Source organism: Sturnus vulgaris, chromosome 29 (assembly GCF_052056855.1).
Source record: "Sturnus vulgaris isolate bStuVul1 chromosome 29, bStuVul1.hap1, whole genome shotgun sequence".
NCBI lineage: Eukaryota > Metazoa > Chordata > Aves > Passeriformes > Sturnidae > Sturnus > Sturnus vulgaris.
The window spans coordinates 6,115,329-6,138,170 of NC_142271.1; the positions used below are offsets into that span (position 1 = coordinate 6,115,329).

At 50.0% G+C, this 22,842-nt stretch overlaps 2 protein-coding genes across 5 annotated transcripts in view; one reads left to right on the plus strand and one right to left on the minus strand.

Moving 5' to 3' along the window:
• Window positions 1-6,460: 6,460 nt before the first annotated feature.
• Window positions 6,461-11,483, plus strand: DDX20 (DEAD-box helicase 20). The gene is made up of 11 exons (XM_014892341.2): window positions 6,461-6,666; window positions 6,741-6,835; window positions 7,004-7,172; window positions 7,356-7,470; window positions 7,553-7,695; window positions 8,117-8,255; window positions 8,535-8,593; window positions 8,937-9,019; window positions 9,475-9,580; window positions 9,739-9,840; window positions 10,180-11,483. Exons 1-11 carry the CDS (start codon window positions 6,483-6,485, stop codon window positions 11,277-11,279), a joined length of 2,295 nt encoding a protein of 764 aa, XP_014747827.2. The 5' UTR covers window positions 6,461-6,482; the 3' UTR covers window positions 11,280-11,483.
• A 5,919-nt stretch (window positions 11,484-17,402) lies between these two features.
• Window positions 17,403-22,842, minus strand: part of KCND3 (potassium voltage-gated channel subfamily D member 3) — a 94,099-nt gene continuing 88,659 nt past the window's right edge. For 3 of the 4 annotated variants that reach the window (XM_088180531.1, XM_088180530.1, XM_014892351.2), the window contains exons 6-8: window positions 21,101-21,157; window positions 19,995-20,242; window positions 17,403-18,237 (exon numbers count right to left, since the gene is read on the minus strand). In XM_088180531.1, the coding sequence (XP_088036657.1) occupies window positions 18,042-18,237; window positions 19,995-20,242; window positions 21,101-21,157 (501 nt within the window). In that variant the 3' untranslated portion in view covers window positions 17,403-18,041. The remainder of the gene's footprint in view (window positions 18,238-19,994; window positions 20,243-21,100; window positions 21,158-22,842) is intronic. The other variant, XM_088180532.1, reaches the window with a different exon arrangement.

A 22,842-nucleotide genomic window follows, 5' to 3' on the forward strand; every position in this document is an offset into this window, starting at 1 on the left:
GTCCGATATCTGTCCGGGGGTTGTCCGGTGTCTGTCCAGTGTCTGTCCGGGGCTGTCCGGTGTCTGTCCGGGGCAGTCCGGGGGCAGTGGCTGCCGGTGGGGCAGGTACGGGCGCAGCGGGCGGCGCTGGCGCTGGCGGCGGGGCCGCGTGTGCGGCGGCGGGGCGGGGGCAGCCGCATCCCCCCGCCCGGCCCCGGAGCCCGCAGCCCTGCTGGAGGCGGCGGCAGCTGCTCCGAGCCAGCCCAGCGCTGCTCCGAGCCAGCCCAGCGCTGCTCCGAGCTAGCCCCGCTCCTCCCGAGCCAGCCCAGAGCTGCTCCGAGCTAGCCCAGAGCTGCTCCGAGCTAGCCCCGCTCCTCCCGAGCCAGCCCAGAGCTGCTCCGAGCTAGCCCAGAGCTGCTCCCGGCCGAAGTTGGCTGCTTTAGTTTGTTGTGCTCCGGGCTCTGCACGCTGCTCCGCAGCCGCGGACCACCGCACCAAAAGCGCGGATTAACCTACATGGCTTTAATCAGGAGAAATTGCAAAGCCACCCAGTTGCGGTGGCCCCGTTTTGTCCTGGCCGCGGGCTGGTTGTGGCCGGGGTTCGGGGTGCCCGCACCGCGGGGATGTGGCGGTGTCGGGGACAGGGACAGGGACGGGGACAGGGATAGGGACAGGGACAGGGATAGGGACAGGGACACGCTCTGAGCTGGCCCGGTCCGGTACCGAGGGGCAGCACACGGGGAGCCGCACACAGTGCTGGAGGTGCTGGAGGTGTTGGAAGTGTTGGAAGTGTTGGAAATGTTGGAAGTGTTGGAAGTGCTTTATCGCGTTTATTTTCACAGCAGTTTCCCCTCGCTGTTCCACAGGCGCTGCGCACGCAGCAGCACCTGGAAAACTCCGGCGTTCGGGGGATGTCGGATCCTCGAACACCGGGATTCTTTTATCTCAGCCTCTAATATTGCTCCTCACCACAGGACACCAGACACATGGACAGGCGAGCAGGGAAAAAAGCACAAACGCTTTTGGATCATCAGACTTCATAACTGCGCTGAATTTGAAAGGGTTTGAAGTTTTGAGTGTTTCTCACAAATAAATATTATTCTCATCTTATTTGCAAAATGTGTTGTTTAGATGATAAATGCTGAGTCCCCCGCGATAATTTAACAAGGTTTGTCTGAGTTGCTCTGCAATGCTAAAGAACTTGATAGGAGGAAAAGTATTATTTTGTGCTTTCAAATTTGGGATTAAAAACATAACAACTTTTTTTCCCCCATGCATTTCACAAAGACTGGCTAAAATTTTTGCCTCTCCACGTCTTTATTTTTATTAACAATTTTTATAGAAGGCAATAGGATTTGGTTGTTTGCTTGTTTGATTATAGAAATCAGTTTCGGTGTTTTTGAAAGCTGACCTTTGTGTCAAAATCCAATTTAAATGGGAAATTTGCGATCTGCCCTTTCACGTGTGTTTGGGAACCACTCCAGAGTTAATGTTTATTGATCCTCCAGCGTCTCGGTTACTACGGGTCAGAATTTCCTGTCTCTTTGCTCATTTCAGGGCTCTCATTTCCCATCTGTTCAGCATGGGATCAGCATCTCTCTTGGAGGCTCTGTAGAATGTGGGGCAGTAAGGATATTAATTTATTAAAGAAATGACCTTATCAAAAAGTGAATAACTTCAACAAGCCATGCCATGGTGTCAGTGGGTACTTGCCAGTCTCGAGTCTTTCTTACAGCCTAAGCCAGCCAGCCCAGCTATGGTTTTTTCGCTGAAACCTGGCAGGATTTGCTGGCCAGCTGGCTGTTCCCCATGGGCTGGGGTGGGGTGTGGATGTCCACAGCCTGTCCCAGCATATGGCAACGTGAGGAGCCAGGCAGGAGGGGAAGGTTGGAGGGTTGGGATGGCCCCACATGGAGCCCAGGAGCTGGAATGCCCCGGGCTGGGGCAGTTCCTGAGCACAGGGGATGGGCAGGGAATGAGCCAGGCCCCTGCAGTGTCCCCACATGGGTGACCAGGGCCAGCTCAGCACCCAGGGCTGGTCCCTGCACCACTCCTGAATTTCACTGATGATTTCACATTTGACTGTTGCAGAATGGAGATGACACCCAACGACACCCGTGGTTCTGGGAAGGATCAAACTGACCTTACACCGTGTTTTACCTTAAACCATGTTTTTTTACCTTACACTGTGTTTTACCCTCAGCTCATGTCCAGGATTCAGGAGGCACCTGCACGTGTTCAAGGCAAGTGGCAGATGCTGCAAGCTCCTGTGCCTCTTGCAAGACACCAAACTCTGTGATCTTCTGGCAGATGAACAGGAAGAGCTCCTAGGCTCTCTTTGGCTTCAGCTAAGGACATCTTTTTGATCCATTTTCCAGCCCCCGGGGCTGCTCCTGTCCCAGGAGAATGATAAAGGAGTTCATGAGCACAGAAGAAAGAAAAGACCAGAATATTCATGTGCTCCAAACTCCTGGGAACTTGCAAGAGAAGAGAAAAATCTGAAATATTTTCTCAGTAGGATCTCCTTACTAAGCAGCATTTTTCTCTTGCGTGTAGACAACTGGTTCAAAGCAGCACCGACACCTCATGCCAGGCCCTGCACTCCTTCTGCTCTCGTGGTGTAAACCATGAGCAGATGGTGCAGTGCAGTGGAAAATCAGATCTCCCAGAAAATACAGAGCCAAGAATAAAACACCCTCAAGCAGAAAGCTCCATGGTTTATTTCAGGATAAGAAGAAAAACTGAGATCCTTGGGCAAAAATTAGAATACTCCTTCAGAGTGGAGTATTCCACTTCTCTGAACTGCCTCGCTCCTTCCTGACTGAGCAAACATCCATCCCCTCACAGCTGAGGGCTCATCTCATTTGTTGTCTTTCAGTTCATTGATCTGCTTTCTCCAGGCTCCCACGTGACTGCTCTTTGCTGAACTAACAAGCGTGGTTAGCGCTGAATTTTCTTTCCTTTTGACTTTCTTGCACACTGACGACAAACCTTTCAGAATTTCCTCCCACTTCAGCTGCAGCCTGACCTGAATTGCATCCATCCTTGTTTAAAGCCACTGGGGCAGAAACACCCAGCCACCATAGGTAAGGATAGAATGTCAGAACTTTGCCTGGTTTAAGATTTGTGCATAAAGAGACAAAAATACCCCTGAAAATCTGACTGTTTCTTCCATTAAGTCTAACTTAGTGCATCCAGTCTCTGCATTTGTGGCCTATATAAAGTTCTGACATGCCCCAGCCTCACTATGCCCCATCCTCAAAATAAAAACTTTTAATGCTGCTGGGGCCAAATTCCAGCTCCTGACATTGCTGTGCCTGCACTGGAGGGCCAGGAGTGAGCACCAGGGCAGCTCCTTGTGCAGCCACTGCTGCCTTGTGCTGAACAACTTTCACATTTCATCTCGGCTCACTGCGTTTTCATGACCTAGATCCTGCTCATACGAGCTGAAAAAATAATTTAGCAAATCTTGGTATCTAAGATTAAACTGGGATGATGTTTATTTATCTGGAGGAAAACAACAGGAGTGGAATACTGGCATTTGTGTCTGCAGAGCTGAAATCGCTGCTCTGACCCCATCCCTTAGGTCTGCTTGCTTTTATCTGCAGCTGCATCCGTGCATGTGCCTGTGGTGCCTCCCCCGGGGACTTGAGATTCCATCTGAAATCTGGGCAGCCTTGGGAAGGATGTGCCTGACAAGGAACCAAATCCATTGCACAGGAGGGCACTGAAATGAGCATAGATGGATGTAGGACATCACCATCATCATCATTAGTTATGACAACTGCACACACCAGCCTGGCTGGGAAGAACCCACACATTGTCAGGTACTAAAGAAATGCAGAAGATTCTGCTGCTCCCAAGACTTGCTGCTCCTTGGTAACTTTGCCATGCAGCTTTTCCCCAGAGGGTGAGTGGATGTGCAGGGTGCTCAGAGTCAGTCTTTGGTGGTGAATGTGCAGTCACTGTCTGTGCTGGGATCAATGGCCCTTTCACTCTCCTGGGCCCTACTGTACACAGAGCAAACACAGTTTCCATGGCAGTGTAAACACAAATACGTCCCACACTCCAAAGAGTGACTCACACGTGCTGCAGAGAACAGAGAAACTTCCCTGTCTTAATCTGAAAACATCTGGGAGAGGAGGATGACATTATCTCACGTTCCAAATATTCTTCAAATATTATGTAAACCAGATTTGCTCTGAATTATTCCATGTCTTGGCAGATCTGAAAGACAAATCCTTTGAAGGCAAAGTAGTAAGGCAAGGCTGGTGCCTGTTTGCAGTAGCAATGTCCAAATCTATAATGAATATATTCTTAAAATAGACACAACACAACAGTTCTGGAAGCCAGTACAAATTATCCACGAGCATTTTACCTCAGTATTTCAAGGAGTCACAACAAGAATTGAAGTGTTAGAAATGAAGAGTAGGTTTATAACAAAAGGAGGAGATGGATCCATTTGTGGGCAGTATCTAATACAAGTACCAAGTCCTGGTATTGCAGGTATTCAGACTATTGAAATAGTCTGAAATAGTGACCACCCCACCCTGGGCAGCAGCAGCAGCACTCAGAGGTGTCTGAGAACATCATTTACCTAAAGCTGGTAACTGATACACAGCTTCAGGGGAAAACGAGTCCAGCATGGAACTAAAATCAAATATGTGATGTGCACTTTGTAGCAGGGACAAAAACGTGGTGAGCACTTTCTTGGAGGAATAAAACACACTCTCAGTGTATATGGGAGGAAGAGTTTTCCCTAGCAAGGCTTTTCTACGTCCTAAAACCTCAAGGATTTTTATGACCCCAAGCTAGAGAGTTTATATCCCTTCAAAAGAACCTGTTATTTTGGTAATACTCCAGTTCTGAAGGATGTCTCAGCTGCTTCTTTGACTAACCTAAATCCTTCCCCAGGACTTACTCTGCCTGCAGAGTATTCAGATGAAATGTCAAGATTTCCAAAGGCTGCTCGGGGAAGGAATACTTCCTTTGGCAAAAGCAGAGCCATGGCATGGCAGAGCTGCAGATTCCTCCTGGCAGGGCTGACAAGTGAAGGCTGATAATGGGAACTCAGAGCTCGGGGGGCACTGAGGGAAAGCAAGGCCTGAAGGAGAAGATTCCACTTTCTGCTGTGACTCATGGCAAGGCACAGCACCTGCACAGAGCTCACGACAAGGTGAGGAGCACAGCAGGTGAGGTTTACCCCGGGCATGGGGGTTAAACAAAACCTTTCATGCATGGACTGGCAGAGCTGCAGGAGCCAAAATGTGACACAGCCCCCTCGGTCAGGGCCAAAAGCAGCGGGAGAGGGACAACAAATCTGCCAAGGGTGTGTCACACACAGGGAGACGGCTTGGAGTGTGTCTGGAGGAAAATTCAACCACAAACAGCAGCATCTCGGTGAATGACGGTGCAGAGTCTGAATGCCTCATTAATGCACCACAGAGAATAATGTCTGTCTCCACATCACCTGGGTTGTGTTGCACCTTGCATGAAACCTTGGGACAAAAGGAATAAGTGAGAAAAACAGCGAGGGGAGCAGTTCCTGCAGTTCCTGCAGTTCCTGCAGTGGCTCTTGGGGGCTGTTTTGTCACCTCCTCCCTGCCCTTCCCCCTGGGAACGGTCCCTCCTCACTGCTCTTTCTTGTCTGTTCAAATCACATCAGTTTAAAAGGGTTATGAAAGGCTCTATTTAATCAAATGTTTGTTATGTCCAGGTGTCTTTGTCTGTCTCCTTTCCCAGATTTATCCAGAGACAATTATCTCATGTTGGAGGCTCTTTCCCCTTGAGGACCAATGAGAATATCCACTTAAAAATTAAAAAAATAATTGGAACAGTGGAATGCCTGTAGATGCTGTTACCTGTGCTCTGGGGCACTGTCCCACTGTGTTCCCCCGGGGTGGAGGGGACCTCTCCAAACCGGAGGGTTAAATATTTAGTACTCAGATATTCACAGGAAAATATAATAAAAAATGACTGGATAGAATCTGACAGACTTTTCTCCCCCATCAGGAATATGAAGAATTTCAAAGGCGTGACCAAGCCTGTGATACACCAAGGCCATTAAAATTCATTTAGGCTGCCCGGCACTGTAAGAATAATGACACAGTGTATGTGCTTGTACAGCAGAAGCCACTGTGGAGATTTTCCAAATCCCCTTGCAATGAATGGAAGCCGCATGTCCAGAGCCTCTGAAGTGCTCCGGTAAAAGTTGATATTCATAAACCCACGATTTAAAACAAGCGGCCTGCAGAGGGTAGCAAGTAACGCGCACACACATGAACACGTTTGCCCTTTGCTGAGTGAACACGACGCTGTTTATTTTTTGCGGGAATTTTTTGCGGGAATTTTCTGCAGGCTCTGGGGCCGCGGCTCTGGGGCCGCTCCTCGGGGCGGGGCTCGGCGCCATCTTCGCCTGCAGCGCCCCCTGGCGGCGGCTCCGCGCCTGGCCCGCCGCGGCCCCGCGGCGCCTCTCGCGAGACTTCCCCTCCCGCCCCGCCAACATGGCGGCGCCCAGGGAGGCGCCGCTTCGGTTCCGCACGCGGGATGTTCTGGTCCCCGGCGGCCCCTCCGACTTCGGCTCTCTGCTGCTGTCGCCGCCCGTGCTGGCGGGGCTGGAGGCGGCCGGCTTCCATCGGCCGTCGCCGGTGCAGCTGAAGGCCATCCCGCTGGGGCGCTGCGGGCTGGGTGAGCGGGCGGGCCGGGCGCGGGGCCGGCGTTTCCCCCGGGGCTGCCCTGACGCTCGTGGCCGCTCTTTGCAGATCTCATCGTGCAGGCCAAGTCTGGCACCGGCAAGACCTGCGTGTTCGCCACCATCGCCCTGGACGCGGTGCTGCTGGAGAGCCCCGCCACGCAGGTGAGGCGGCGGGGAGGCTTCGGGAGAGAGCATCGCTCTGTGCTGGGGGGATGCGGCACTGACAGCCGCGATACACCGAGCTCTAAATCACCACTGAATCATCAGCTGGGCTTAGCTCTCAGCGCCATCCCGCGGCTTCGATCCTCCCGTTTAATCCTTGCCGCGCAGGTTCTGATCCTGGCTCCCACGAGGGAGATTGCCGTGCAGATCCACGCCGTGATCACCACGATCGGGATAAAAATGGAAGGCTTGGAATGCCATGTGTTCATCGGAGGGACTCCTCTGAGCCAGGACAGGAGCAGGCTGAAGAAGTGCCACATAGCCGTGGGCTCCCCAGGTAGGGTCTGGGTCCCGTGTGATCCTCCACAGTTCAGTAACTGGGGTGTGGGAGAGCTGGCTTGGCTTTGCTGTCATTGACAGGGTTATCAAGAGTCATCAAAGGCAATTCAAGAATAGAAGATCATCGTTAGACTGTTGCAGTTCATGTTTTGGAGCAGTTTTCACTTTCCCTCCCCTGCAGGGCGGATCAAGCAGCTGATAGAGCTGGACTACCTGAGCACAGCCAGCGTGAGGCTCTTCGTGCTGGACGAGGCAGACAAGCTGCTGGAGGAGGGCAGCTTCCAGGAGCAGATCAAGTAAGGCCGAGCACTTCTGTCATGGCTGTGTGGCTGGCTCAGGTCCACTGGTGTCAGTAATTGCCGTGGTTTTGTCTCACAGCTGGATCTACTCCTCCCTGCCAGTCAATAAGCAGATGTTGGCAGTTTCAGCCACCTACCCCGAGTCCTTGGCTGCTGCTCTCACCAGGTACATGAGGGAGCCCACGTTTGTGAGGCTGAACCCCACGGATCCCAGCCTCCTTGGTAAGCAGATAAAAACTGAGAGTGGCACAGTCAGCAGTGGATAAAGAGGAGGATGCTAAAACCAAAACATGTGCCTTAGAATGCAGAATTTTTTGTAATTTCTCCCCTGTCTGAGTTGTTCAGTTTATGAATATTGATTCCCAGTGTTGATGTAGTTAATCTTGAATGAGAAGGTCTTCAAAGGCCTTTCCAACTCACAGCAGTTTGTGGTTCTGTATCTTTAAAATACCAGTGACAGATGGAACTCTCTGCCTTTTCTATCTGTTCAAAAAATTTCAGCCTTTTAAGAAAACCTTTTCCTGGAGGTTCTTATGTGTGTCTTTGTTTGCAGTTTTCCTTCAGGTGCAGTATCACATGTTTACAGAACTCAGTGCATGTTTTTATGGCAAACCCTAATCTGTTGTTTTGGTTTCCTGCTCAGGGCTGAAGCAGTACTACAAAATCGTGAATTCCCATCCCCTCCCACATAAAACCTTTGAGGAAAAAATCCAGCACCTGCAGGAGTTGTTCAGCAAGATTCCTTTCAACCAAGCCTTAGTCTTCTCAAATTTGCACAGCAGGTAATACCTTTGGAATAACACCTGGACAAAGCTTGTTTGAAAGCAGTGGTTGTCATGGCCAACCATGGATAAATTTCTGTGCATGTGGATGAATTTATGAGACCTGTGAGATCTCAGAGCAGTCTGGAAACTTCAGGTCTGAAATACAGCCTGAGGAATGCAGTGAAATACTGGAAATATCAGAATACAATCCTTGGCTGTAGAGAATAACCTAAGAACTGGCAGGTGGTGTTAGGCCTGGGGTTTTATTTCCAGTTTTCAGTGTGTGTGTTCCCTCAGGGCTCAACATCTGGCTGAAATCCTGACATCCAGAGGCTTCCCTGCAGAGTGCATTGCAGGTAAACCCAGTCACAATTTTCTGATTCCACTCAAATTGTGCATAGGTGTGACCTAAAGTAGGAAAATATATCTTAAATCTTGCTTTGCAGGGCCTCTGGTTAAATGGCTGAGAATAGCATTTGAACCTTCATAGGTCTTGTAAGACTCAATCTACAAGGAAAAGAATTTTTTTGTAAAGAGTGACCTGAGTTTTCCAGTTTTGTTTGTTCCTTCTTTGCTCATTTGCAACTGATGTTTGAAGGAGTTTCTAATTTATTTCTGATGATAGAAAGCAGTGTTTTCTAGAATGTGAGGGACATAAAGATGAGAAATGTAAGCTGCTTCTAATTTTTATCTTCCTAGGCAACATGAATCAAAATCAGCGACTTGATGCCATGGCTAAATTAAAGCAATTCCACTGCAGAGTTCTGATTTCCACAGACTTGGTGAGCTTTTACTACTTTCAAACAAGCTTTTTACAGATTCTATTTCAAATTTATTAGCTGCTCTGCAAATTTCACAGCACGCAGGAATATTGCACATAAAGTTACCTCAGAGGATTAGATTTGGTTTGGAATTGGAGAGAACATAAATGTGCTGATAAAGCACCATGGACTGTGACTTGTTCTCACTGTGCAGCTTAGAAACCACCCCAGGGCAGGGGCTGCAGTGACATGATGCTTTTAGGGCCCATCAAACCCAGCCCATTCTGTGATCTGGCTCAAAAATAATTTTCAGTTTTAGTTACTCTGCAACTGAAAGCTGCTCTGTGGGCAGTGAGGGCCAGGGGTGACTGGGGAGCTGGGACCAATGACCCCCCCTGTGCTCCCTCCCAGCCTCCCTGGGCTTCTGGGTTGATTGAAAGCTCTCAGTGCCCTTTTCTCCTCCTCTCTTCCTGCAGACATCTCGTGGGATTGATGCTGAGAAGGTGAACCTGGTCATCAACCTGGACGTGCCCCTGGACTGGGAGACCTACATGCACCGCATCGGCCGCGCCGGGCGCTTCGGTGGGGACAGGGACGGGGGGACAGGGACAGGAATTGGGACAGGGACGGGGGGACAGGGACAGGGATTGGGACAGGGGGACAGGGTCACAGGGACAGGGGTCACAGGGACAGCCTGGGCCTGCAGGGCTGCTGGCAATTCACTCTGCTCTGCCCCACAGGCACCCTGGGGCTGGCTGTCACCTTCTGCTGCCGTGGGGAGGAGGAGAACACCATGATGAAAATTGCTCAGAAGTGCAACCTGCAGCTCCTTCCTCTGCCAGGTGGGCTCTGTGCTGGGGATGCAGCTGGGCTTGGTGGTTTCCTGTCACAGTTTCAGAGCAGCCCAGGGGGGGCTGAGGTGTGGCTTCTGTGCTGGGGCTGCTTTGCTTTTAGTCCACGTTCTTCATACTCTGACAAGTGATTTAGTGTTTGTGTTGAGCAGCCTTTGATGCCTTCTATGAAGGAAATGTTCTGGCTCTTTAAACTTTCCCAGGAGTTGAAGGGGTTGGTTTGTGACCCTCAGGTGATGCAGTTTTGAGAAGCTTCACTTGGGGACTTGTGTGAGTTCCAGAGGGAAGGATGCTCTTGACTGAGTGGCTGCTTGTTTCTCCTCTGTGCAGAGCCAATCCCTCCTGGAATGATGGAGCAGTTTGAAGATGGGGAGGTGGAAGTTAAACCTGCAATACCAATGGGTCCTGAGGTGAATTGTGACACTGAGTGTCCTAAACCAGAGCAGCCAGTGCTGCAGCCTGTCCAGAATGGCTTTTCAGACATAGCTCAGCCTCCCTCTAATCTTCCGAGGGATAATTGTTCTGTAGAAAGGCCAAAAAAGACTCTGAAGCAAAAACAGATAAAGAAGTGCACAAATGCTGCAAATGTAGAGAAAAGCAGTAGAACCCCCCAGAGTTCCAGCTGTCACTCAGAACAGAGGAATCAAGTCAAACCAGTCTCCAGGATGGATGGACAGCACAGCACTCAGGCTCCAGATGAGGAGGCCTTAAAAAAAAATCTTCCCAAAATTCCATGCTTGTCTTCTTTCAAAAACCAGCTCACCAATCCCTGGAGCTTCTCAGATTTTGTGGAAGACTATGACTATTTCATTAAAGAAGGGTCAGAGAGAGAGGTGGAGATTTTAAGAAGTTACTCAGGCCCAGGAGAGCAAGGTGAGCTGCCCAGAAATGGGGATGTGGAGTGGGAAGAGATGGAACAGCACCCTGAGACAGCAGGGGATGTGTCTGCTGACAGTGATGGCTCAGACACCTCCAGGGCTTCCTTCCACAGCAGGGCCAACAACTCGTGCTCTGAGGTGCTCTCAGACACACAGGAGCCACGTGCTGTGCCCACAGCACGGCAGGGCCAGGGCCCTGCACGTTCCTGTCCCACAGCACACAGGCCTCGGGAGCAATCCCACACCCCAAGGCACAATGAAGTGAAAAAGAAAGTCCTGAAGCACAATGCTAAACACAAGAAGAGGCACAACCATCAGTTCTGCAGTCCTGCCACGAGCAGAGCTGAGGAGGAGCAGAGCTGCAGCTCGTGGGGTGATGCTCCCTGCCAGGCCTGGAGCCCTGAGCACTACTGGAGGTGTTACTACGATGCCTGGCAGAGCTACTACACAGCAGTGTCTCACTACAGCAGGAGCTGCTGGCACTTCAGCTGCATCAATGCCTACCACATCAACTCAGTCTATCTGCAGGAGCTGCTCAAGGATGGGGATTGATGTCCTGCCTGATGTCCTGGTGCTGCTGGCTGGGGCCAAGACAGGGTCTGTGACAGCAGTGCTGCTCTAAAGGACTGACAAGAGACAGGTGGTGTTTGAGATGAAGAAAAATGGTGTCTGTTTCTAAGCAGCTGTGTCTGGTAAATGTTTTACACAGGTCCAGGGGTGGTGTTACAATTTGTTAATAAAAAGAAAAGAAAGACAGCTGGATGCTCAGTTGGAATCTTTACAATCCAAAGTAAAAAAAAAAAAGATGATAAAAGGCAACCATTCCCAGATAAGAAATGTCAGAAAGGAGAAAATACAAAGCAATCCCAGTTGTGTTTCATGGAAGCCCAGAATGGTTTGGGTGGGAAGTTAAAGTCCATCTTGCTCTACCCCTGCCATGGCAGGGACACCCTCCCCTGTCCCAGGCTGCTCCAGCCCCAGTGTCCAGCCTGGGACACTTCAGGGACCCAGGGGCAGCCCCAGCTGCTCTGGGCACCTGTGCCAGGCCTGCCCTCCCTCCTGCCTGCCCTGCCTTCCCCGTGACTCTTGGGTGAAGCCGAATTCCCTGGGAGACTCCGTGGTCTGTTCAAAGTTGGTGATCATCCCATTTTCCCTGATTCTCTTGGTAAACACCAGGCACTGATTACATCCCAGTGAAGTGCCAGAGTGAAATGAGCATCTCAATGCCTGTATTGCTAATTGAAATCCAGTTAATTAACACTGTATAAATAACATTTCTATAGCAAGGTGTGCAGCAAGCTGTGTGGAAGAGGATTTAATGATGTAGAAAATGTGCAGCAATCATAATTGGTCTGTCCCTCTGGGTGCAACAGTATCAGACTTCCCACACTTACAGGAATACTTTAATTAGAGATGGAATTACCTATTAGTGCTAAAACTAATTGATATTTCCTGTTTGGCTTGTACAGAGCTGTCCTGGAGCAGGAAAAGATGGGAGTGTTGGCTGGCTCGGGGTGCTGACCCTGGGTTGCCTCTGCACTAATTTTGAAAGTTTTTCATTCTGTGCTTTGTTCCTGCCTTGCTCCCTTTGTGTCACAAATGACTCCAGGGAGGGAGTTCCTCTCTGTGTAGTTGGAAAAGCCAAGACAGGATTTTGTTTCCAAGATGAATTTTTGCAATCCTTACCATTCACAGACAGGACACTGCAAGAGATGCACTTCAGTATCTGCATCATTGCTGTCCTGTGACATCTCACCGAGTTCATTCCTAGGGAAGAGTTAATCAGTGTTTAAATGCCACTGGAGTGGCCTAGGTCAACACCCAGAGTTGTCCAAAGGAACCTCCCAGAAGGTTTTTAGAAGAAATGACAGCATGCTGAGGGTATTTGTGGCACATACTCTGTTTAATCCGGATTGGATACATCAGGTACAGCAGTGGCACAAGACTCAATACTGTAAATGATATACAAGTTTCAACATATGCACTACAATTCCAAAAGAAGACAACAGGAAACTCGGTTCTTCTAGAAAGTTGTTCTCAAATGAAGCTACCTGCAGTTGTGTCCAGTACATTTCATATCTGTCCTCTGACATTTGTAAAGCAAAGCCCATTTAAAGTACGAAAATAGAAAATAATGAGAGCTTCTTCTAACATAGAACTCCTAAAGAAAACACCATTGCATTGGAATGCCATACTGGTTTATCAAAAATAGACCATCACACCATTTTAGAGACTTGGTTGGTCCAAGGAGCCCCTGTGGGACAGTGGGGAGGAGCGCTGGGACCTCGCCCAGCTGAGGCTCGGGAGCAGCACTGGTTTAACCAGAGAGGGCAGGGACACAGGACACACAGGGGACACACCTGACTGCCCACAGGAGGGGGGAGTTCCAAAGCTCTTTTGTTCCACCTGAAGCGTTTGTGGCACCGGCTCTGCTCCCGGGACAGGAGCAGCACTTGTGGCACTCCAGAGTTGCCTGTGGCTTTTTGGGGTGCCAGGAGTTGAGCCCCACTCGTGCCGGGTGCTCTGCAGGCTGTGGGGCTGGCACGGAGCTGCAGTGACTGCGGGGAGGTCACTTGGTGACTGCTCAGGGACCCAGGAGCAGAGCCCAGGCTGCTGATGCTCAGCTCCTGTGCTCACTGCCTTCCCTTGCCCTTGGAGCTTTACAAAGACAAAATCACCCTGGACAGCGTTTTTGGCAAATGCAAAGCCAAAAAGCTTGGGCTCCAAACCCGGGGATCTACTGCAGTTGACTCCAAGTGTTGGAGGAAAATAAATGTTCTAAAACAAAATATTGAGATAGACTGGATGGGTGAATGATGTGGAAAAGGTGTTTTATTCACCTCCCTTTAAAAGCAGAATTCAGTTTGCAGTTCACAGCCACGGATGTTCACCAGCTCTCCACGAGTGCTGACTTTGTAACTCTGCCTTAGTCCAACACGTTAAAATATTACAGAGTCCAAGGGATGTTGCAACACATAAATTAAATGTGATTTTTAATTTCCTGAATTTTCTTTACAATACATGTAAGATGTGACATGTTTGCAACCTCTTTACTTAAAAAAGCAAAATCTTGAAGGAAATTTGCATTCATTAGCTGGAATTAATCTGATTTTCATGCACACACCTGAAGCTGCCTAGACTAGAATGACAAATGCTGGGTACAGGTGTATTAGCAACAGGTTTAGGTTAAACAAGTGGCATTGATTAAATCTGGTCTGTCTGGCCAATTAAAGAGAGATGTATTTTGAATTATCCACGAGCTTTATTCCACACTAAAGCCATGTGTGTTACTTAGGTAAAGGAAAGCAAAAGGTGGCTTTTGGAAAGAGTAGAGGGAAGTCAAAGCCTATGTGAGAAAGGTATTTTTCATCATTTGCTGCCAGCTGTTAGCAGCTCAATGCCAGGTGAGAAGAGAGGAAATCTATGATAGAATAGGCTGAAATCAGTGAAAATATTTTTTTCTTCAGAAAAAGCTTAGAAAAGGAAATAAAATGCTCAGGAAAAGGAGTTGCTCCTTTGATATTTTTAATATTGCTCTAGGAAAATCTGAAAAAACAATGCCCTTCCACTTGCTTTTTGTGCAAAGAATCTGGTTTTATCTCCTTTAAAGGAACTTTTCTAAAATTATTAGAAGTCACAAGGAATGAGAGGAGGGGGAAGGCTTTGAACTGAAGTGCCAGCACAGCACTGATGCTCTGCTGGGTCCTGGGGCTGTTCCTGGCAGAGGACCCGGCTGGGCAGGGCCAGGTGCTGGTTTGGTGTGGGGTCAGGGACAGGAGTGCCCCGGGGAGGGTTTGGGATGCTGGTAAGGCAGGAGAGCACTGGGAGCACTGGGGGAATGAGCCACGTCCTTCAGGTGGAGTTCTGCCTCAGGAATTCTCTGCAGTGCCTTGGCCTCTTCTATTCCTGCTGGATCCCTGTGGGATGGATCCCTGTGGGATGGATCCCTGTCCCTGTGGGATGGATCCCTGTCCCTCAGGATGGATCCCTGTCCCTGCAGCTCCCAGGGGTGCACAGAGCTCTCCTGGGTTTTCCATAACTCAGTTCCAGGTGCTTTCAGAAGCTTCACTTGGGTGACTCCAGAGGATAAAGGGAGCTAATGGCTCCATTAAAATACTCTCAGCCCTGTTCCTCTAGGCTCAGACTCCCTTAATTCAGTTTTTATCCCCTGAGAGCCTGTGCTGAGGAGCTGACAGCGTGGGGCAGCACCTGCCCAGCTCACGGCACAGGCACAAGCCCTGGCTCCCCAGCAGGGACAGCGATTCCTGTTTTGTGGAAGAAAACAGAGGCTGTGGCAATCAGAGCCCAAGCAGCCAGCCAGAAACTCCTGGAACTGGCTTTCCTCCTCCTTTTTAACCTCTTGAAATTAAATGTTGTGCTCTCTTTTCCGAGAAGTTTGGTTGACAGCAGTGAAAAGCCCCAGCAGTGCTGTGGACGAGGCTGCCACGATGGCTGTTTAGAGACAGGGATGGGAAATGCTTCAGCACTCCACACTACATCAGGAATAAGAAAGGCAGCACCAAGAACCCATGTGGAATCCCTGACTCTTTGTGATTTTTATTCCTGCCCCCTGTGAGCACAGGGGCATTTCACCCTCACTCTGTGCCAGTGGAGATGGGGCTGCAAAGGTGGGGGAGAGCAAGGCCTCTGATCTAGAAGGGCAGGGGTGCTCAGATGATGACAGTTAATAAAAATAAAGCAAAAATTAAATTAAAACATCGAGAAAAAAGCTCAGTAATGATAAGATTAACTGCAGTATAATCTCCTACAGGAAGCAGCACAAGGCAGAGCATTTTAGTCTTTTGAAACAGGACTAAACATAGTTTTGGGCAACATATTACAGCACTGGAATAAATGACAGGAAGCTGGTGCAGCTACTGGAGGCTCAGCCATAGCCCTACAGTTGTAGGATTCTAAGGAGGGGTTTGAGTCAATGCATCACTCACTCCCAGCAGGAGTGCTGCCAAAGCAGGGTGCAGCTCCTATGTGCAATCAGCATTAATTATCTATACATGTCTGTGTCTGTAATTAGTTACATGTGTGTGTAAGTGTGCAAATACAAACATTACATCGGGAGAGGTTATGACAGATGTTAGAAAAAAACATCATCCCTTTGCTGAACCAGCCCCAAACACTCTCTGAGCCTTCCTGGGACTCTGCTGTTGGTGAAATCTCTGCTCAGAATGAAGGGGATCCCTTCCCCTGCTCCCTCCAGGCTCTGGGGGTTTGTGCATGACCTCGGGGATCAGCCAAGGGACAGGGACAGGGCACAGGGGACAGGGACAGGGACAGGGGACAGGGGACAGGGGACAGGGACAGGGGACAGGGGACAGGGACAGGGACAGGGGACAGGGACAGGGGACAGGGCACAGGGACAGGGCACAGGGGACAGGGCACAGGGCACAGGGACAGGGGACAGGGGACAGGGACAGGGGACAGGGCACAGGACACAGGGCACAGGGCACAGGGACACGGGACAGGGCACAGGGGACAGGGACACGGGACAGGGCACAGGGGACAGGGACAGGGACAGGGACAGGGGACAGGGACAGGGACAGGGGACAGGGGACAGGGGACAGGGACAGGGCACAGGGCACAGGGCACAGGGCACAGGGGACAGGGACAGGGGACAGGGCACAGGGGACAGGGACAGGGCACAGGGACAGGGGACAGGGCACAGGGGACAGGGGAAGGGCACAGGGGACAGGGGACGGGGACAGGGCACAGGGGACAGGGACAGGGCACAGGGACAGGGGACCCGGGGGATGCTCCTCCCTCTGCCCTTCGTGGGTCCCCTGGCACAGGGGGCTCCAGGAGGGCACAAAGGCAGGGAGGAGTTTCCTCCTGGAGGGGAATCAGCTGAATTTCCTTGTGGTGGATCCTTCCTAGAGAGGCCTCAGGAGGAGGTGCCAGCCCCGAGCCTGGCTCAGCCCCAGGAGCAGGAAGCTGGCAGTGCCACACAGTGTTGGTTCTGCAGTTTTTGGTTAGCTCTTAGTTCATGGTTAGGCTTCTCCCAAGGGAAGTGTAGAACTGGGAATAGAAAATTCTGTCTGTACCACACGTCAGCAAAAGTTCTCCCGGCTCCAGTCCTGCCCCCCTGCTCAGGCAGATGCTGTGCTGGCTCTGGAGAGCTGCAATTGCTGAGCTTCTCTATCCCCAGGATCAACGCAGCCCAGAAGCCACGGGGGGACAACTGGAGCCCTAAGACTGTGAAAAAGCCAAATACCTCTCTGTCCATGCAAGATATTTGGCTCTGGGGTTAATTATTATCAAGTATAAATCCAGACATCATTTGGCTACTATTTACAATGGGTTATACATCCAGTGCTAGCAAAGGAATTTCTCTATAGAAACCAAAAGGTAAAAAGCATGGGCATACATTACAAGGAACCTCAGTTAGACTCAGGAACGCTTGATGCAGTTGAGTTCAGTGCTTTCATTCTTTGCCATTTGTGTGTACAGTATTAAAAAAGAATCCTACCTTTTTTTTTTTTTTTCCTTTTAAAAATACAGAACTGTAGTCTAGTCACACTCTAACAAGTAAGTGATAACAAAAATAGAAAGCAGATACCCAGGTGGGACTAAAACTCTACTAAAGCCTGTTTTCTTTTTTTGTTGTTGTTTTTGTTTTTCTCCACAAATATGTTTCCACAGACAATAATTAGCAGACAAACACACTGTATGCAATTGCACTGTATTGACTTGAAGGGCGGATACAAAATAGTCTAAATTGGGGATGGCATCCAGGGTGGGAGGTGTGTGTGGGTGTGTGTGTGCAGGGGGAGCTGGCACACCTGGGCACCCCCTGCCCTCGAGGGGCTCTCTGCACTCACACACACACACACAGCGGTGCAGGGACTGCTGTGACAGGTGGCTTCTTTTGTCTAAATCTTTTCCTATAAAAGAAAAAAAAAAAACAAACAAGTGAAATTTTGGTTGGTTTAAAGGTTCTGCTCCATGAAGGAAAAAAAAAAAAAAAATTCACAAAATCCATTGTTTTTCACCTTGTCAGTCATTTCCTCGTGAATAAATATTATCCATTAAAAACCTTTAAAAAGGTGCTGCGATACACAGTGTTAGATTTGCGCTCTCCGTGCTCTCTCTGCCGCGGTGATTGCTCCCTCCATCCCTGCCGGCGCTGCTCGCCCATCCAGGCCAGCACAGGAGCCTCCCCGCAGGTCCCTCCTGTCCTCGCCAGCCCGGCCTCCCCGTCCCGCTCGCCCCCGGCTCCGTGCGCTGGTGCCGGGCGGGCTCGGGGGCAGCGGGGAGCGGACGGAGGGAGCGGGGCTCGGTGCCGGTTCCGTCCCGGGCCCGCTACAAGGCCGAGACTTTGACGATGTTGGCCGGGCTGGGCAGGGCGGCGGCGCCGGGGCTACCTGGGCCAGCTCTGCTCTCGCCCTCGGGAGTGAGCGCCGGCGGCGTGGGGATGCTGATGATGGCTGTGGTGATCTGGGCAGCTTTGCAGTTCGGTCTCAGCCCATCGTCCGATTTCATGTTGAGGCTGGAACGACTGGAAAAGAAATTTAGTGCTTGGCTTGTTTCTGAGAACGAGGCGGTGGGAAGGATGGGGATGGCTGTGGTTCTTAATCAGGATCTTATTCAGCTGAAATATTCAAAGGCTCCATTTAAACAACCCCCCCTGCTCCTGCAAGGCACCACTTATGTCTACACAGATTACACCGAGCTCGGGTAAATGTTCCCCCTGGTTAGGAGACGGCTTTTCACGGGGCAAATTGTTCTGTTTCCATTTCCTTCTTGCATAATTCCAGTTTATTTAAAAGGATGTCTAAGTACACTGGTCTGGGTAGTGCATCTTTTGAGAGCACAGGTAGTTCTTTCTGAGAAAGATGTTGTCTTTCTTGCATTTCAAATACCTCTTTCATATTCACCGTCCCTTGATCTTTTCTATTTTATTTCTCTCTGCAGTACTTTCAAGGATGTGACAGCTGGGAGCATTCTTATTAGATCTGCATCAATCGCATCCTATAATTAATTACAGAGGGAAAATGATAGGTTGATTTCTGTGCATCTGCACAGCTACAGGAGTCTGCTATTAGCAGCCCAACATGCTCATTTTCAACACAAGGCCTGTCCTTTCAGAATGTAAAGCTCCCAGTGGGGAAGCTGTTGCTGTTGTTATTTGGGAGTGACTCACCAGAGGATGGTTTCTGATCCCTCAAACATCCAGGAACACAAGAGCTGGGAGTGGGGCAGCCCCAGGGCCTGGGTGCTTCTGCAGTGGTAACCAGTACACCCAGCTGGTTGCACTCCACATAAGAAATAACTGAAAAGCTTTTCTTTTTTTTTTTTTTTTTTTTCTCTCTCCATGCGTGCCCAGTTTGGTAAGCAAGTGAAATAAGTGTTGACATTTAAAATATCACCAGCATCTGATTTAGCACCCAGAACAGCTGACATTGCCCTGAATTACTGCTTCAGGTGCTGGTTTAAAATATTGTCATATTGAAACTGAAATATCTGGGGACGTGTTTTGTACTTACTCATTCATAATTCATGCTCTGAAATGCCCTCCTGGCACAAAGGAATCGCTTGCTGCCCTAAAGGCAGCTTTGTTTCTGTTTCTACATCCCTTTGATAGGAGTGGGGAGAAGAGGAATGGGACATTCAAAACCAGCCCTGCTGCACGAAAAACTTAATGGGCTGAGGGGGATTTAGAAAGTAATTTAATATTTGCAGGAATTATATGGTGAATAAATGATTCTTTTTCAGCAATTTATGTATAAAATGAATTTTTAAACATTTTCTATTAAGGGACACTTCACTTGTGTCCTTTATGGCTTTTTAGGGCACAGCTACTAAGACACCATTGTGAAATTCCTCTTATTTGTTTCCCTGTGATGCTTAGAGTGGCAATTTAGACTTTTGGACAATGAAAATCGTGGAGTATCCCAGGGGACCACGTCAGCTCTCCACCATCTTTGGCTGGCAGACCCTGCTGGCCCGTTGGTTTTCCCATTCCCTGGGGAGCCTGTCCCGTGCCCCCCCACCCTCTGGGGGAGGAACCTTCCCCTGAATCCTGAATCCCCCTCCCGAGCTGCACTGGAGTCTGGATTTAATCTGCTTCTTCCCAGGACAGCCAGGAGCCCCTTCCGTGGGTCATCACTGGGAGGAAGACAAAGATGCTGCCACCAGCCCTGGCTCCTGGCTGGATACAGCCCTGCAGCTGGGCACAGCTGGACACAGCTGGATACAGCCGTGCCAGCCCTGCAGCTGGGCACACCTGAGCACCCCTGGGCCCGCCGTCCGTACCTGGTGGTGAGCGAGGGCTGCTCGCTGCACTGGATGTGGATGGTGCTGAGCTCCTGCATGCTCCGCAGCCGCGTTGCCGGCACGCTGGAGTTGGGCAGGTGCGAGCTCTTCTTGTGGCGCCGGGAGCAGCAGGACGTGCTGAGCCCGGCGTGGCTGGACAGCGAGGGGCTGCGGGACGAGGGGTAGTTCTGCATGGAGCTCTCCATGCAGTTCTGCTCGAAGAGCTGCTCGTCGATGAACTCGTGGTTCTGGCGGGGGACAAGAGGAGCGGTCAGTGGTGGCGCCGGGCTGGGCTGGCAGCCCCTGCCTTGGGGAATGCTCTGCTGCCCGCAAAGGGTCTCACACAGAAATGACCCTGCCCTCACTGCACCGCGGGGGATTTTGCTCTCCTGTGTCAGCAGGGGAACAAGAGGAGCTGCTGCAGTGAGAGAAGCTGAGGCTGTCACTGCTGCCCTGCTCACACAGTCTGAGATGGTCAATCTGTTGGGCTCAGATCCAAGGGGTTTTTGAATTTCTGTTCGTTTTTTCTCTGGATTCCAGAATGGTCTCAAAAAGTCTGGAATGCCACGTGGTTATGAAACCCAAAAGGAGTTCATGCTCCTTTTCCTTTATGCCTGAGGACAGGATTGCATTTTATTTGGATGATCACCTGGCCATAGAACTCAAAGCTTGCATTGGCTGTTGGGGTCAAAGCATCCCTGCAGTGCCTGAGCTGGGAGGAGTAAACACAGCAGTGAGGAGGGGGAACTGTTCAGGGGGAAGGAAATTCAGAAAGCTGAATCTGTAAAGAACTTTTGTCTTAAGGAAGAAGAAATCCTGAAAGAAAGAACTGCTATGAGTGGCTGGGCACACCCAGGTAGAGTGAACAGACTTCATCCAGTCCCTGTCAGCTTCAGAAAAGATGGGAAACAAAAGCAACCACGCTGGAGGCAGCCACCAGACCTCACTGAACAAGGAACAATCTCACAGGGAACACGAGCACGGAAAGCCAAGGGGAGCCACGTGCACAAACTGCCAGGACAGGAGCAGAAGGAGAAGTGAGCAAACACTGTCCAGACATGTCACAGAGACCACAGAGAACACAGATCCAATCGAAAAGCAAATACCTTGATGGTGGAAGTTCGTACAGATAACAGGGGATCATCCACAAGATAGGACAATCCCTACAGGACAACATGCCAACAGAAGATAAAAACACAATTCATTGTCCATTCCAGCATCCAGAATTTAGTCCCAGCACTGCATCTCTCGCCTCAGCATTCCAGCTCAGGTTTGAATGGGCAACAGAACCTTCAGGCCCCTCAACCAGAATCCTTCTGACTACTCAGCCTTTGAGTGTTTTGTTCATGGAAACAGAACAAAACCCAGAACAACTTTATGACTTTGATCTTTTGAGAGCCGAAGGCAAAGACAAGCGAGGTTTCAGCTGCTGATTCACAAATCACAGATTTTGATTGTTTTGCTGTTGTGTCACCAATGGATTGTGGGGTTTGATCAAGCTCTGTGAAAACACAGAAGGGTTTGGGTTGAAGGACTGGGTTCAAGGCACTCAGCACTTGGAGAAAATAAAGCATGTGAATGTCTAGACTCAATCTGGGAGTTGGAATGAGAGAGGAAAAATCCTCCTTTTGTTTGAACAAACTCCATCTGCTGTGGGAATATGACAAAGTAATCTCTGTTGTGGCAGCTACAAGTGCTCCAGGGTCACTTTGTCATCTGACACAGCAGATTTGTGACCATTCACAGCCACTCAGCTGGAAGTGTGTGCCACTGACAACCCAGAGAGCAGGCCAATAAATCATGGCCTTTGAGAATCCTCTGCCTGCTCTCAGGAAAGGTGAATTGCCCATTGAAACAAGCTTGCAACCATGGTACATTCCTCATTCCATTCCTGCAACTGGCTCACAAAATGACTCTTCAGTGTTTAAAAATGCTTTTACTGCAATTTAAATTTTCTGTTGCACGGTGTTGGAATAGATTATGTGAAGCACAGGATCTCCAGACAAACCCATCGAACTTTCTGGCCTGATAACTCCAAACCTCATTTGGTGCTACACCGTGGCAATAACTGCCTGAAAAAATGAGGGAAAACCCCACTGTGCAGATTCTCCTTCCGAGTTTTAATCAAAATCCAAGCGTCACTGACATTGCCATTGTTTGCTGAGAAAAAAGAAACATCTGGAACATTTTCAGCCCCTGCCACCCTTCGTCTGAGCAGGACTGGGAGCTGGAAGGGTCGGCCCTTGTTGCTGTGGTGGGCTGGCACAGCCAGGGCACCACGCCCACTAATTAATTAGGATACCACGCCCACTAATTATGAGACAATGCCCACTAATTAGGGTATATCACGCCCACTAATTAGGGCACCACACCGCTAATTAGGCACACTTTGGCCAGTTACTCCAGCTGGTGAGTGATGGAGAAGCTGGGGCAGCCCCAGAGAAGTTCACCTGCCCCTGCAGGTCAGAATTTCTGTGAGCCCTTCTCGAAGGGCAGAGGCTGCAGGCAGGGCTGGCAGCTTCTGTTTGCTTCAGCCAACGTGTTCACGTTTTCAAATGAAAGTGCTTTTGTGAAATACGGGTCACAGCACCGAAGGTTTTAGGCAGGAAGTTTGAAACTGAAGAGTCAGGTTGTGAAATGTCTGCTGGTAATGTAACATTGAAATAAAGATGAGTTGGATAAACAAATCCAGTCGTCATTGATACAGGAAGAATCAGTTCACTGCCCTTGGCACGGGGACCTTTAGAGCTCGCTCAGGTCACTAATTACTCAGGTCATTAATTACTCAGCTTCTTCCAGGGTGTCTCTGAGGCCCAAGTGCTGCTGTTCCAGCACAAGCCAAACTGTG